The sequence below is a fragment of the Cloeon dipterum genome, chromosome 4 (assembly GCF_949628265.1).
Source record: "Cloeon dipterum chromosome 4, ieCloDipt1.1, whole genome shotgun sequence".
Taxonomy (NCBI): domain Eukaryota; kingdom Metazoa; phylum Arthropoda; class Insecta; order Ephemeroptera; family Baetidae; genus Cloeon; species Cloeon dipterum.
Window position 1 is genome coordinate 19030121 of NC_088789.1, and position 15250 is coordinate 19045370.

General features: G+C 39.7%; 3 protein-coding genes across 5 annotated transcripts; 2 read left to right on the forward strand and 1 right to left on the reverse strand.

Annotated features, from left to right (window-relative positions):
• Nucleotides 1-3232: 3232 nt before the first annotated feature.
• Nucleotides 3233-6766, forward strand: LOC135943221 (uncharacterized). 3 transcript variants are annotated; one of them, XM_065489679.1, is made up of 6 exons: nucleotides 3233-3392; nucleotides 4408-4490; nucleotides 5000-5195; nucleotides 5254-5375; nucleotides 6160-6286; nucleotides 6346-6766. In XM_065489679.1, exons 2-6 carry the CDS (start codon nucleotides 4416-4418, stop codon nucleotides 6486-6488), a joined length of 663 nt encoding a protein of 220 aa, XP_065345751.1. In that variant the 5' UTR covers nucleotides 3233-3392; nucleotides 4408-4415; the 3' UTR covers nucleotides 6489-6766. The 3 variants fall into 3 exon arrangements, with proteins under 3 accessions (XP_065345751.1, XP_065345752.1, XP_065345753.1); XM_065489680.1 differs by having other exon boundaries at nucleotides 3239-3397; XM_065489681.1 differs by having other exon boundaries at nucleotides 3239-3391; nucleotides 4404-4490.
• On the reverse strand, nucleotides 5289-10482 carry LOC135943216 (arginine-hydroxylase NDUFAF5, mitochondrial). The gene is made up of 2 exons (XM_065489673.1): nucleotides 10019-10482; nucleotides 5289-9535 (listed from the first exon to the last, which is right to left on the reverse strand). Exons 1-2 carry the CDS (start codon nucleotides 10349-10351, stop codon nucleotides 8885-8887), a joined length of 984 nt encoding a protein of 327 aa, XP_065345745.1. The 5' UTR covers nucleotides 10352-10482; the 3' UTR covers nucleotides 5289-8884.
• A 21-nt stretch (nucleotides 10483-10503) lies between these two features.
• Nucleotides 10504-15216, forward strand: Gmer (GDP-L-fucose synthase-like protein). Its single transcript, XM_065489674.1, has 7 exons — nucleotides 10504-10641; nucleotides 10703-10884; nucleotides 11052-11166; nucleotides 11246-11374; nucleotides 14063-14253; nucleotides 14631-14782; nucleotides 14838-15216. The coding sequence occupies exons 2-7, from the start codon at nucleotides 10754-10756 to the stop codon at nucleotides 15071-15073; spliced, it is 954 nt and encodes a 317-aa protein (XP_065345746.1). The 5' UTR covers nucleotides 10504-10641; nucleotides 10703-10753; the 3' UTR covers nucleotides 15074-15216.
• The last annotated feature ends 34 nt before the right edge of the window (nucleotides 15217-15250 follow it).

Genomic DNA, 15250 nt, shown 5'->3' on the forward strand with positions numbered 1-15250 from the left:
TTTAAATATTACCAAAAAAGAGCAATATTTAAAAAATTTTCATTGCTCATAGGGTGATGTATTACGCCACCGCTGAGGACTTAACTGAGAATGTCGGCTTCCACAATGACCTTTTCGACATTTGGCTCAACGCTCTGCCCACTGAGTGGCGTTCCATTCTTGATGATGAGAGGATGAACTGGTCCTACGACATGAAGAAGGTCGCCCAGAAGGCTGATGTGCTGCAGAAGTATGATGAGATGCAAGCAGCCAAGCGCAGCAGCGAAAACGATTCGATTCTGGAGAGACTTGGAAGAATGGAAAACTTACTTCGTGAGATGAAAGAAATGCTGGACAGCATGAATGCTGATATGAAAGGAAGCAAAGCTGTCAAGCAGCAACGCGGACGAAGCAAATCAAGACGCAGGCGTTCATCCTCAAGATGTAGAGGCTCTCCCTTTTTGTGTTACTATCATGACATGTGGGGCAAAGATGCAAGAAAGTGCATTCCTGGCTGCGTGTACTACTAATCAACCTTCAAATATTGCTCTGGCTCTGTTCATCCACCTACTCAACAAGGTATATTATATAGCGTCCTATTTCCATCTGATTGATGATTTGTTCCTGTTTGATGACTCAATAAATGTTGCTAATTTTTTCCTTAACTTAAAAAGTTCAAACTATTTGTAAAGATTTAAATTGTAAAATATAGCGAAAAATAAAATTTGTTTTACATAATTAAAATCACATATATTTCGATATTAAATTTCACACCTAACACGGTGCCAGGGTCTGGCAAAAGTGCGGAAAATTTTCAATTAGACCACTCGAATATTTACTCATGTTTGTCATCTTCCTTTTTCGCACTCTCGTTCCAGAAATGGTTCCAGATTCGTGTAAAAACGATAACACAACAGAAAGGCTCGTAATTTTATTTAGTGGTAAAATAATCCCATTTAGTGATTCTGTAGTTAACTTCAAATTAATTAAATAGCGATAATTGTATAGCAAGTAAGAAAGTTCAAGTAATTTATCTTTGATGAGACAGTTATGATTTCCACAAGGCCGGACTGACTGTGCTGGCACTCAAGGAATCTGAACAATTTGAAGAATACAAAATATGCGATGAATTTTGTCACATATTTTAAACTGTAGAGAAAAAGTTCCTCTCACAATCAGCCGTTGTCAGACACTGCACAATCATCTTAGCCCATGATAATATAATGTGTTCTGGAATAAAATTCACACTTGTATATAGTGGACTCAATTATCCTTCATCTCAGTCTACAACATAAGTATTTGCATAAATAAATCTCATTTCATGATGAATTAATTAAGAGCTGCGAACTTTGTTGAGCCGAATAAATATCTTTGCTATGAAGAAAATGTCTGGAGTTTTCAATATTCTAATTTTAATTTATGATTTCATTTGCTTTGACAGCATCTTAACAGTATATTAGTTTGAAGAGAAGGAGTCCCAGCATTAAATTTTTTAAACATATTTCACATTTTTTCAGAAAGCCGTTGCAGCGGTAAAGGGGACAATATTTTTGATAATGAAACTTAATATTCTATCATGTGAACAGTGCCGGACTGGAGCAAAAATTATACCAGGCGTTATAAAATTGCGGCTGCGGGGGCGTCCGACCCTTTAGGTTAAATGGAAGGAGAGCGCACCAGGGAACAGCCCGATACGCCCTTATGGCCAGTCTTCACAATTAAAGCTTTCGGAGTATTCCATACACGGTGGTGATCAAAACTTAAACATTTAAAATCACTCAAGTCAAATCCGCTGAAAAATCTGACCATAATACAAAAGGAATTGGTGGTTGGTGGTTAAATCTGATACAGAGGACGAATTTAAGTCGAAGAAGCCAAGGGAGCAGTCACCGGTTGAATTGTAACGACAAGACTTGCATTGCTCCTCCCAAGCTGTCCATGCATAATTTACTGGAATAAATAGGTATACGAGAGAACTTCCAAAAGCGGCGGTAAAGCTAAACGCGGCGAATGTTGACACAATCGGCGCGATCGGTATTAAGCATTTCACAAAAGTCGCGCAGGTAAGACGTGTTAAGGGAGAGGAAACGATCATTTGAATTTACTCTTTCAGCAATTTAAACGTTACCAAAAATCAAAATAAGTGAGTGGGGCATCGAAATGCCGGAACCAACGATTAACCAAAGTGAGCAGAATGTTCTCATAACCCAGTCCGATATATGGCTGAGCCCCTAATCTCGATCTAAGGATTGGGAATTACTGATTCATAACAAATTATCATAGTTTTGCGATAGAAATTAACAGCGGTCTAATAATATCGTGATGGAGCAATTGTAAGCACGGTGCCTGACTGTATAATTTTGTATAATATATTATATAATATGGTTGGTGTTGGTGGAGGCGCAGCAAAATGCAGTCGCCGCATTTTAAAAGTGGATGCAGCTATCGACACTGAATTTGGCCGTTTCGGCCACACAAAGCCGTTTTCTTTTGTCTGTGCCCTTTCTGGCAGCATGCACAGCTCTGCCCCAAAAATTGTAAGTTTAAATTTTTATGCCTGTTTTTTTGTTATTTGTTATAACAGTTTGCTCCTAATATTGTCACAAGAACAAACGATACAAGTACAAGCCCGTTTTTAAGTATTATCGCAGAAAATACAGAACATTACCGCCTGAAGTAAATATTGTTTCAAACGTAATTCATAAAATACAATATGGCTATTTGCAATTTCAAATGACAAATAAATGTAAAAACAAATTGGATCAGCGCAGAAATATAATGCCAAGTATTAAATCTTATCTTAAATTTGCCCTAATAAAAATAGTGTGAGAAAATTTTGGAATTCCAATTTTACCTACATCAAGAATTTATGGAATAAAGATAAGACATCGTGTAACATAATATAATTTTAAGATGTAATCAGAAAAATGTGTGATATCCTGATTGATTTGAAATTGATTTTTCCTTTTCAATCCATTGCAATATTCTTACAAATTTCGTTTATTGACTGTAACTTGAAAAATGGTAAGAGACTTTAACTATTGCAAATTTAAAATTGATGTTTCTCTACAGCAATGAGCCTAAATTTTCTCTTCTGGCAACGTTTGATTAAAATATTTAACATTGCTGTCGGCGTGAATGAAAACGGTTTGTGAAAAATATTACCTGAAAAAAATGCACCTGGCGCCAGCCTGGCTAAAAATTATTCGCGAGTTGAGGGGAAACGTCTGGCACGAGCGGGGTTTTTTGTTTCCACTCCGCTCACTCCACTCGCAGCACTCACACACAGAACGCTGAAGTTGTTAGGCGAGCTCACACTTTCGCGTATACGTGACCTTAGCTGTCAAGCGGTTGTATTCCTCCTCGACCGGCGAGAGGATCCTCTGACTGAAGAAGACACAACAACTCTTCAGGTACGGTATGTCCGATATTAGCATTTTTTTTTTAAATTCAAGCGTTTCCAAACGAAAATTCAAGTCAACAGTCTACAATTCGAAAAGTTAATCAGATCAGTCGCCCACAATCAAAGGAAAGGTCTTTGCACGCTAGCAGGATAATCATTTAACGGAGCACCGTTGTGTTAATTAATTTTTTCCAACTCCCGAGCCCCTGCTGACGAGGAATACTCATTTAATTTCCAGCAGTCGTCCGCGATATGCGTTTATTCACTTTTCCCAGAAAGAGCGATTGAGCAAAATCCAGTGCCCAAAAGCGGCGATCGCCTGGAGGTAGCGAAACGTAGACACGCCTCGGTCGGCTCATTTCGATGCTGCGAACAGTCACAATTAATACCAACGGACGGCGGTGCGCGCGTTTATTATGTTGTAGGAAAATTTGCACGCTCCGTGCACACCTTGCTTACAACCGGACGGATATTGGCGAAAGGGAATGCTAATGAATACCGATTCGCCGGAACTGGGTGCCTCCCTTTTCATTCAAATTGGCAAAAGATGCTCTGTTCCTGCTTCGAATTTTAAGCGGGCCTTTAATAAAGACGTGTTGGACGACACAAGTAATTGATTTGTCGCGTTGAAAATTCAGCATCGCGGGGGAAAACAAGAAATTCAAGAAGTTGGTTTTTGCTCTTGTGGGTTTCATGTTTGACATATGAAACTATCGCGTCAACCGCAGATTTGTGAGGGCAGATGGGTTCTGGCCGCGACTTGAACAACGAGCAGAATGAAGGATTGCAGTTGAAGCTCTCGCTTCCTTTCCATTCCTCGTTCGTTCCATACTCAAATTAAAAAGTTTTAGTCATTAATAATGATCAGTACGGGATTTATGATACTGGTTTAAAATTTACTTTTAAGGAAAGGTATCAGAGAATTTTAAACAGTTTTTTTTTATCAAAAATAGGATAAGTTTAAAAAAACACTCGATGAATAATTAGGTGATCTCTTCTTATTTTATTTATTTTTTTCATTGCAGCTGAAAACATGGTTTGCCTGCTGCCAAGACTGTGTGGAGTTAGGACCCACAAATGGGCTTTCATTATTTGCATCATCGATCTGGTAAGTTCAAAGTTAATCTTAATTATCTTATTACGTGATCAGCGTAAATAAATTTCTAACGCTATATCTTAAGAATTAGATACTTTAAAACTCATAAAATTCCGTAATAAAATATCAAATGATTTGAAATTTTTATCAATTTCACGAGCAGTCCTATTCCGATTCTGTATTGAGTTTTTCTCTTCAACACAAAATAATTTTAAAGAAAGGAGATTCTCAATGCTTTAACAATCTCTATACGGTACAATCTACGACGACGTCGACTCAATTATTTTGTTTCGTTCGTTTATGCAGTTTCATTTGTTGCCTTTGTTCATGATTCTTTTAAATTTTCAGTAATAATATATACATCTTATTGACTCTAATATTTTGTATCGTGAACAATAAACAACCATAGTATACTAAAGGTAACCTCCTAAAACAAAGTGAATTTAGACAAGTTTCCTAAATTAAATGGAAAAGCAATGAACCACTGATATTGATAGAAATTAATGATCTTTGTGTTACAGGCATTGCACATTTTATTGTTGACGATATGCGTCAAGTATATCGCTGCATTCGCGGAAGAGATGAAAAATAGTGAGGAAACAGTCTCTTTGAAGAGTAGCGGAGAACAGCAGCAGTCAAGTGAAAACGATTACGGAGACACAATCAGGTCAAATGGAACCTTGGAAAACTTGAGCGAGCGAGTGGTCGAGTTGTTAGGTTTGTCTGACGATTAACTTTCTTGAAATGCTCTTATATCGGTTTTGATTATTTCCAGAGTCATTGGGCGAATCTTGGGATTTGGGGGAGAAGTTTTTGTTTTATTTGGCGATCGTCGGAGCTGTGTATGAACTGTTTTGCATCCCATCGATTCTTTGTCTCGCCGCCGGACTTTGCTGTGTAAGTTTGAATTTAAATTTTCTGCAAGTTTTCAATAATTTTGTTGAAACCCCTTGATAAATACTATTTTGAAAATGATTTAAAACTATTTCAATTGTTCTTAACATATTGTAACTTCGAAATATTTTATTTCAATAGGTAAACGGGGTAAAATTTAAATATTCAAAGTACGATATTTTTTGTAGATTTTTAACAGTATTCTTCATTTCGCCTTTAGCATGTCACATTTAATTTATAACGCTGTGTTGGATTTATTGCCTATTGATGAAATTGACATGAAATTGTAAGGGGCAAAATAGCCCTGCAGACACCATAATAAAGATTATTTATTTGAAACTAAATTATTCTCACACGTACAGAAGAGTAATTTTTGTAATTTTGAGTGTGCTTAAGTAGTTTTAACACTTTAATTAAAATTCAGAATCAAAATAGAACGGCTTAGAATCAAGTCTGCTATGTTTGTTTAAAAATTTTCACGTCATATGTATATTGGAAAAATTTAAATTAATAACAATTTCAGCTATGGAAAAAAAGTGAAATGCTTGTGGTAAAATGTCTACAAAAATATCCTACCTTATGAAATTCAAATTTATTGCCATTTAGTCCCTCTCGAGCTAAAATAAATCTTTAGACTTTACCATAGGAAATTTCCTGTTTTTTAGAATAATTTCTTATGAATTTCTCTGAACAGCCAAAACTATTTCAGCTTATCACCTAAAACTTTGTTCCCCTGCAAGGAGAAATCCTTTTCAATAATATTTCTTTCAACAAATTAAAATTTCAGAGAACTGCGTATATGAGTGTGCCGTGGCTGGTGAAAACTGTGGTGGAGATCGGCGTGGTTATATTCCTGATTGTTTACGTTCAGGCGGAGGAGCCGATCGTCCTCGCCATACTGCTCGCCTATCTCGGTAAACTGAGTTTCCGCATTAACCGCGCTCGACACTACAAGTGACAATGGCTATTTTAGGACACGAGTTGCTGGGAGCCTTTTTGGTGCTCAGTGGCGTCAGCACCATGAATGGCTCTATGGACATGACAGAAGACATGAACGGGGAGCCTGCTGAGACTGAGTTGAAACTTCTAAGTGGAAGCCGCCACGAGCCAGTTTGAACCAAAACGCCGCAGAGACGCGACAAGTCATTCGCAATCGAAAATAATATACACGCGCATCTTCGTCAACAATCACGAATACTGCATCAAAGACTGTTTCGGAAAGTGTTCTGTGTCATTAATTTTAATTTAGAAAAATGTGCTGTCCTGATTGATGATGGAGTATATTTTTAATTAATTATTTGTTTTTGCGCGTATTGAGAAAAAATTAAAAAGAAATGTAGTAATTAAGTGTTACTCAGTTAATAAATCAATGGATTGATAGAATAAGATTATAATATTGATTGATTTCATTCGCTTAATCGAAAAAAAATACTTAAAAATTAAACTGATATTTAAACAAATCCCAGGATTGGACTGGAAAATTTTCTAATTGGTTGCACGGTCAAGAAGTTGAAATTTTAAATAAATTGTTCAGACTTTAGAGACAGCAAAAACATACAATCAAATGTAGCACTTTTCACAATTTAACTAAAATTTAATCTTCTTGACCATACAAGCAAATAGGAAAATTTATAGTTCCAACATTGGAATTTTACTCAATTTATTTATCATTCTTAATCGGCCCAGGCATTATTTCTTAACCTCCTACGCGATCGGGTACAATGGGTACATTTAGTTTCAATTTTGAATACACAAACACATTAAAAAACTAAGAAAGCGATTTGATTATCTGCAAGGAAATAAATTTTCTGTTTGATATGTATATCATTTGTAAAAAAAAACAATTTATCCAAAACTAAAAAAAATCCCTGCAGCTCATCGTCAGAAGTCCCCAGCGACGTAGTGCTATTTTTGACATTGGTCCCTTAGAGCAGCCAACCACATTGTCAATTAGAAATGGTGTGATTGGATTAAGGGACGGGGGCATCTGATCCTACTCTGTTGGCACCTCTTTCAAAACATTTCCCAGTGGTCCCACAACCCTGTTTCAGCTCATCTTTGCTGTGTTTACACTACCGTATACTACAAAGATAATTGATCGATCCAACATCAACATGGAAAAACCTAGACTGTGTGCTATTCTTGCTGCGTGTTTCGAAATTGTAAGTGGAGCAAGACCCTATATTTTATTTAATTGATTTGAGGCATTTAATCAATAATTTCAGTCCCTCCACCTCTGTCTTGCAACGAGAGATGTGGTTCAAAATTGCAGCAGCTTCTCTGCAAAATTTAATGAAAGCTTGGCTGATGGTCAAACCGAAAACTATACAGGTAAAAAAACTAGTTAATTCATTTTGGTAAAAAGAATAGACTTTTATTTTAGAATTGCTGACGGTCTTCTGGCAGCCCAGTAAAATTTTGTTTATGAATGAGCAGTCTTATGCAAGCATTCTCTGCGATTCGATTTCGATTCTGACCATGATAGCTCTCATCTGTGCATTGACAACCGTGAGTCGACTGCTTATATAGATTTTTTTTTTTAAATCTGCTTTAAAATTTAGGAATGTAAATGTCTAGCGTGGCCGTGGTGTTTTAAATCTTTTGCTGAGATCTCTGTGGGAATTTACTTTGCGGTCGCATTGTTCTCAACTTTTTTTAGTGCTCCTGGCGTCACCTACACCATGTTCATACTTGCAGGTAATTTTTAATTTGATGCGTGGCTTAATATTAAATTTGTATTAGTTTACAAAATCTTCATTATCTGCGCAATACTGGCTGGACTGATTCAAATTAAGAGGGGTAGAAGGAGGCAAACCAAGACACAAGATAATGAAGAAACATTAATATTGTAATTTTCAGAAGATATTAAACAGCTCACGAAGGAACTCTTTGGAATCAACGTTTCGTTTTTGGCAAAACCGATGAACTCGTGTAGTCTGATGGGAACCACGCACAGTGGTGGAAATTTGTCGATTTAACGATTTTCGCAATTTATAGGGATTTTAAAAATGGAACATGTACAATGTTAAAATTTATGGAAAAGTACAGGTCGAAAAAAAATTTCAGATTTCATTCTCAGCAACAGATTTTGTAGCTATGTGACCTGGCAATGAACTCATTGTCAGAAAGTTTGAAATCGTTTCAAATTTCCCAACAAGTCTTTTAACCTTCGGAGCTCCTTAACTTGCAAACTCTTTCGAATCAAATGTTTACCACTGGGATGTCTCTAAACTTGTTGGATACTACACAACTTCAGCAGTTTCGCCAAAAACTAAAACGTCGTATCCTTGCAGTTTCTTTGTCATTGTTACCAAAAATTCTCACAATTTGATAGTTTTGAAATTATGCAACCCTCTTGTTGCTTAAGCCGAGCAAAATGCCTACCTAAAAAAGAGGCAGGGGCGAGTACGCTTTTTATCATGTTTTAATTTCATAGGGTAAAAATTTCCTTGAAAATTGCGTAATTTGTAATAATCTAGATCATTTTATTTAAACAATTCACTGTCACTAAATCACTCTGTCCGGTCTTTCTTATGAATTTCTTTCACTATTTCGTCCAACCTGTAGAGGTCTTTGATGGACACCTCTCCAGAGCCGCGCTCCAAAGGTTTCGGCTGGCTGGGGTCGGGTTTCCAGCCCAAAAAGTAAATTACCTGGAAGGTGGCAGGTACACCTTTCTCATCACCGTACAATTCCTTGTAAATCGAAGCGGCCGCCAGGATGTTGTCCCTCGGCAAGTGGGCAACCCTGTTGATGGCCGCGTTGTTTTCTGCCATGCCCTGCAGGTCAATCATCAGCTCGATCATTGAAGGGTAGCCGATCTTGATCTCGTCTGTGTCCACGGTCTGCATGACGAAGCCGGCCCTGGTGAGGAGGGAGCCGACGTCGCGCACGTGCGCCATGGGGGAAACGTGCGGAGCGATGCCACCAGACCTCTCCAGGCTGGCCAGCTGAAGCGAGCAGCGCAGCTCGAACAGGGTGTCGCCACCGAAGAGACAGCCCAGGAAGGCACCGTCTGGCTTCAGGCACTTCATCACCCTCTCGAAGGTGCCGGGCAGGTCGTTCACCCAGTGTAGCGACAGGGAGCTGACCACTAGGTCCACGTCTTGGAACGGCAGCGGGCCTTCCTCGTCAATTACCAAACGCTCTACTTCAACGCCATCCTTTAAGACAAGAAAGATATAAATTAAAAAAACGGGTTCCCCAAAATAAATAGGGAAAAATATAGTAAATCAATTTTGAAGCATTTAATACGCAGAAAATTTTTTAAATGATTTTTAAATGACAAATGTTCATAAAAATTAGAATATTTTAATTGGGCTATTTTATTGGTTATTAATTAGCTGAGGGAGCATTAATTGCTCACAATGAAACACAGATTTAAGCGATGCAAAAGTCGCTCTAAAATTAAAACATCTAAAATTGATTTAATATTAAATAAATTTTATTTCCTGCACGAAATTATAAAAATGGAACATATATTGAACAAGACTTTATAAATAAGTATTTTCCCCCACTAACACTTATTTAAAACCAAATTTAAATCAATAAATGTTCTAACCAAGTCAGATTATTTTTTAATCTATCTTGTACTTCCTATAATTATGTAATAATAAACTGACGAAAAAAAGAAAAATTTTCCTCACCTCTGGGCCTTTGGCCTGCTTCAAAATTGACGGACTCATCTCGCACATGGTGAGTTTGGCGACGTTGTCCGCCGAAATGTGCTGGGACACGTAGCCCCGTCCGCAGCCCAGGTCGACGACGTGCTTGAACTGCCTCTTAATGTCGAAGACACGATCGGCTAGCCGGTAGCCGACCTCGTCTTTGACGTAGTCGAAGACTTCGACTTCAGGGTTGTTTGCGGCCCTCTCACGTTGCCGCAGCTTTGCAGAGCGGTCGAAAATGGTCATCGACGACATGACCCGCGACCCTGTCAGACGCAGGAGCGGCCACCGTGCGGCGGCCACCACGGCCATGATTATTAGTAAAATTCTAGCAAATTTACGGGCTTCTTGACCATGCCTGTGTTGGATTTTGTTTTGGTAATTTCAGCTGAATGGAAAAAAGCGCCTCCAGTAGGACTGTCTGAAACTAGAAAAGGGGGCGTGCCGTGCAGTCCCGGACTCAATTGGCCGTATCGTAAATAAAAAGGAGCCGTGCCGTATGATAAGGCTGTCGACAAAGCCGGCTGAGTGAGTTTGACGTGGACTGTAAGTTGGCAGTGAATGTGAACGAGGGGCGCGAATCGAACTAACGACGAGAGAGGGTAATTTATTTATTGGATTATAACACCACCGTTCTAAAGCATGGACATGTCCACCTTTCAGGCCCGCGTTTGGAGAAAATTCAAGAGCCGACAGACGAACGGTTCATTTAACATGGCCCAAAAAAGGGTGATGGTTACTGGAGGGTCCGGCCTCGTCGGACAGGCCATCCGGACGGTGGTTGAGGCGGATGCCAAGCCGGACGAGTCGTGGATTTTCCTCAGCAGCAAGGATGGGGATCTTAGGTGGATATTTTTTACAATATAAATTAAATTTGTTTAAATTGTTCTCTTTTTAATTTTATCAAGTTTAAAACTTGACAGAGAAAATTTTCTTTTGAATTATGATACAGCTCTTTAATTTACATGGTGCTTATTATTATTAAAGGAGATTATACTTAATAACTTTCCAGCGATGCTCAGCAAACGGAAGCGATTTTTGAAAAATACAAGCCTACTCATGTCATTCACCTCGCAGCGATGGTTGGCGGACTTTTTCACAACATGGCACACAACCTAGATTTTCTGGTAATTATCACAATCTGACGGCGTATGTCAGCGCTTGCTTGCGTTTTATTTAGCAAATAATAACTGTATGTGTTTGCAGCGAGTAAACTTGCAAATAAACGACAACGTTCTTCACAACAGCTACAAATTTAAAGTGCACAAGGTCGTGTCTTGCCTTTCGACCTGCATTTTCCCTGACAAGACTCCCTACCCAATCGATGAGACAATGGTAGCAAATCATTTTTAATTAAAAAATTAATAATAATAATAATACTTGAAACAGAGAATTGCAGCTTTGGGGAGCAGAATACGTAGGTTCAACGAATCTTCGAAGAGAAGGAGAGAAGAGAAGATGTTTAGGGAAAATAGAAAGCAGTTTTTCAGGAAACTAGAGGGGCAAAAGCAGGTGGAAGGAGAAATGCCATCGAAGGAAAGTTTGCAGGAATTCTGGGCAGGAATTTGGTCGGATCCAAAAGAGCATGATGAAGGTTCTTCGTGGATAGGAGATGTGAAGGGGAAATGTGAAGATTTGACACAGATGGAGAAGGTCGTTATTGGAGTAGATGATGTGTCAAGAGTAATCAAGAAATCTCACAACTGGAAGGCGCCTGGGCATGACGGTGTGCAGAATTTTTGGTGGAAGAAATTTCCTGCAACTCACAGAATTCTTCAGAGTAGATTTTCAGATTTCATTGATGACCCTGACAGCATTCCTCAATTTCTGACTCTAGGCAACACTTTCATGCTTTACAAGAGTGGGGAGTCCAATCAGGCGAAAAACTATAGGCCCATAACATGTCTTCCAACTTTGTACAAGTTCTTCACTTCTATTATTGCAGCGAAAATAGAAGCTCATGTTAGTGCTCTCAACATTGTTGCTCCAGAGCAAAATGGTTGTAGGAAAGGGTCCCGAGGTTGCAAGGAGCTTTTGGTGGTAGACTCTGCAGTTGCTTCCCAGGTCAAAAAAGACAAAAAAGACTTTTCAACTTGTTGGATAGATTACAAAAAGGCTTTCGATTCTGTTCCTCATTCTTGGCTTGTTGAGGTTCTTCGACTATATAAGGTAGATGGCGCTGTTATTACCCTTTTACAGACTTGTATGCAGAGTTGGAGAACGCAACTGATTGTAGGAAGAGGACCAAATGCTACAAGAACTGATGAGATCCAGATTCGACGAGGAATTTTTCAGGGGGATAGTCTTAGCCCTCTTTGGTTTATATTAGCGATGAATCCTCTGAGCATGCTGATCAACGATCTGAAGTGCGGTTATAAAATGTCTGAAGTGCCAGCAGGTCTAATATCTCACCAGTTATATTTAGATGATTTGAAGCTCTACGCAGGCAACAAAAGGCAGCTGAAGAAAATGTTGGAAGTGGTAGAAAAGTTTAGTGACACGATCAAAATGGAATTTGGTTTAGAGAAGTGCGCTGCTGTTCATGTTAAGAAAGGGAAAGTGGTTGAAGGAGCAGAAGTTTTAGAGTTGCTGAATGGAGAGGTCATTGATTCTTTGGAAGAAGGGGGTAGCTACAAGTATTTGGGTATGCAGCAGCTTTTGCAGATCAATAGCAGTGATGTCAGAAAGTTGGTGGAGAAGAGGGTATTGGCTAGAGTTCGAAAGGTCTGCAAGACATATTTGTCAGGGAGGAGCAAGATCGCAGCGATTAATTCATGGGTGATTCCAGTTGCTGTGTACAGTTTTGGAGTCTTGAAATGGTCAAAGTCTTCATTGCAGGCATTAGATAGGAAGATTCGAGTCACCTTAACCAAGTTTAGGCTTCATCATCCACGAAGTTCAATCCAGCGATTGTACATCCCGAGGAAAGAAGGAGGACGAGGTCTTCTATGTTTAGAGGTCATGTGTGCTAGGCAATGTGAACAGTTGAGGCACTATTTTGTGCAAAACAGGTCAGAGTTTGTCGAAGTGATTCAAGAAAAGAACTTGGCATTTGGTGCGCTTGATCTCGTCTCGGTGGATCCCGTTGAGTTTCCCCTGATGAGTTTGGAAGACAGGAAGCAGGAATGGCGAGGAAAGGAGTTGCATGGTCGTTTTCTTCGGGTGCTGGAATCTCAGAATGTAGACAAGGAATGGTCAACTGAGTGGCTTAGAACTTCGGGTATTTTTGGTGAGACTGAAGGTTTTATTCTTAGCATTCAAGATGAGGTGATTAGCACTCGAGGTTACCAGAGGCATGTCATGCGCCAGGATGTCTCTGATAGGTGTCGATTATGTAGGGTACAGAACGAATCGATTCAACATGTTTGCGGAGGATGCAGTGTCCTGGCTCCCAGGGAGTATCTTGAGCGGCATAACAATGTCGCGAAGGTGGTGCATCAAGCGCTCGCTAAAAGCCTCAAATTACAGGAGGAAGAGCAGCCCTATTACAGATGCAAGCCACCGCAGGTCATGGAAGCTGGAGGAGTGCGTCTTCTTTGGGACTCGGAGATGGTGACTGACCGAGCAGTCGAGGCCAACAGACCGGACATCGTCGTCATTGACCAACGGAAGAAAGAAGGCCTGATCATCGACATCGCCGTGCCTTTGGATGCCAATGTGGAGAGAACCGTCGTCGAAAAAAAGAGAAAGTATCAGCCGCTTGCAGTGGAGTTGAAGGAAATCTACAACCTGGGGAAAATCAACGTGGTTCCTGTTGTCATTTCTACAAATGGAGTTGTGCTCAAAGACTGGAAGAAGCTGATGGAGACATTGCCGCTGACAACAAACCACCTCAAGCTGATGCAGAAAGCTGCAGTACTTGGAACTGCCAACATCGTCAGGAAGACTCTCGCACTTTAATTTCCACACTGTTTGTTTGCTCGCCATTTCCCGGCTTGGCCTCTTCTTGTAGGCCCGCCGGGTTATGTGTATCACTGTTGAACCAGAATAAATCCAAGATAATAATGATTTTGGTGCATGCAGGTGCACAATGGGCCTCCTCACCCGTCAAACTTTGGCTACAGCCACGCTAAGCGCTTAATTGACGTCCAAAATCACGCTTACAATCAACAGTACGGCTGTATGTTCACCTCTGTCGTCCCCTGCAACGTTTTCGGGCCGCATGACAACTTCAGGCAAGGAGAGGCGCACGTTTTGCCTGCTTTGTTGGCAAGGTTGGTACAACAACAGTATTTTTTCAGAACATTTTGCCAAAGGTCGGAATTTTCCCAAATATTATAAGTTATCTAGGAAATCACACGTGCTGAAATGAAACGTCTTTTTGAAGAGTTTTAATTTTTATCAGAAAATGTTATAAAATCTTGCTTAATTTGGCAATTTCAATTTTTTTGTGTTAAACGAGAAGTGCGGTAGGAGTCAATTTCTTACACGGCGCTATTTCCTGAGATATGTTTGAGGAAACTATTTTCCAGAATTGCAAATTAATCAGCTGTTTGAATTTTCTAAGATTTTTCATAAGATAAAAAGCATACAAAATTTTGCTAACCTGTATTAACATAAATTATTCAAATCCCTTTGTGTTACGCGCCAGAATCCACAAAGCTGCAACGGAAGGCCAGCCCGCTGTGACCGTTTTGGGCACTGGAAAACCTCTTCGTCAGTTTATTTATTCTCTGGATTTGGCCAAACTAATGGTTTGGGCGTTGTGGAATTACGATTCAGTCGAGCCAATCATCCTCTCAGGTATGTCACATTAAATATAATCTTTGAATCAAATCTAATCTGAAGTATTAAACAGTTGACGAGAAAGATGAAGTGTCCATCGGAGAGGTGGCCCATGTGCTGGCCAAAGCGTGCGGCTACCAGGGCCGGCTTGAGTTTGACACTTCGCAGGCGGACGGCCAGTTTAAAAAGACGGCTAGCAACGCCAAACTGCGCTCCCTGCTGCCAGATTTTCAGTTTACGCCACTCGAGCAGGCGATAAAGGAGACGGCTCATTGGTACTCGCACAACTGGATGAGTGCCAGAAGGTAACGCGTGCACGTGTTTTCATCTTGAGCTGTTGGGTCTAGTTAAATAATTCGTGACATGGCTTAAATGGAATTTGTGTTATTTTAAATTGTTTATGAAATGTGTTCACCTTCGTGTGTGTGAAATAAAGCGTGAAATTATTTTAAGTGCAGCGCCTCATTTAACTAACTATACAACACA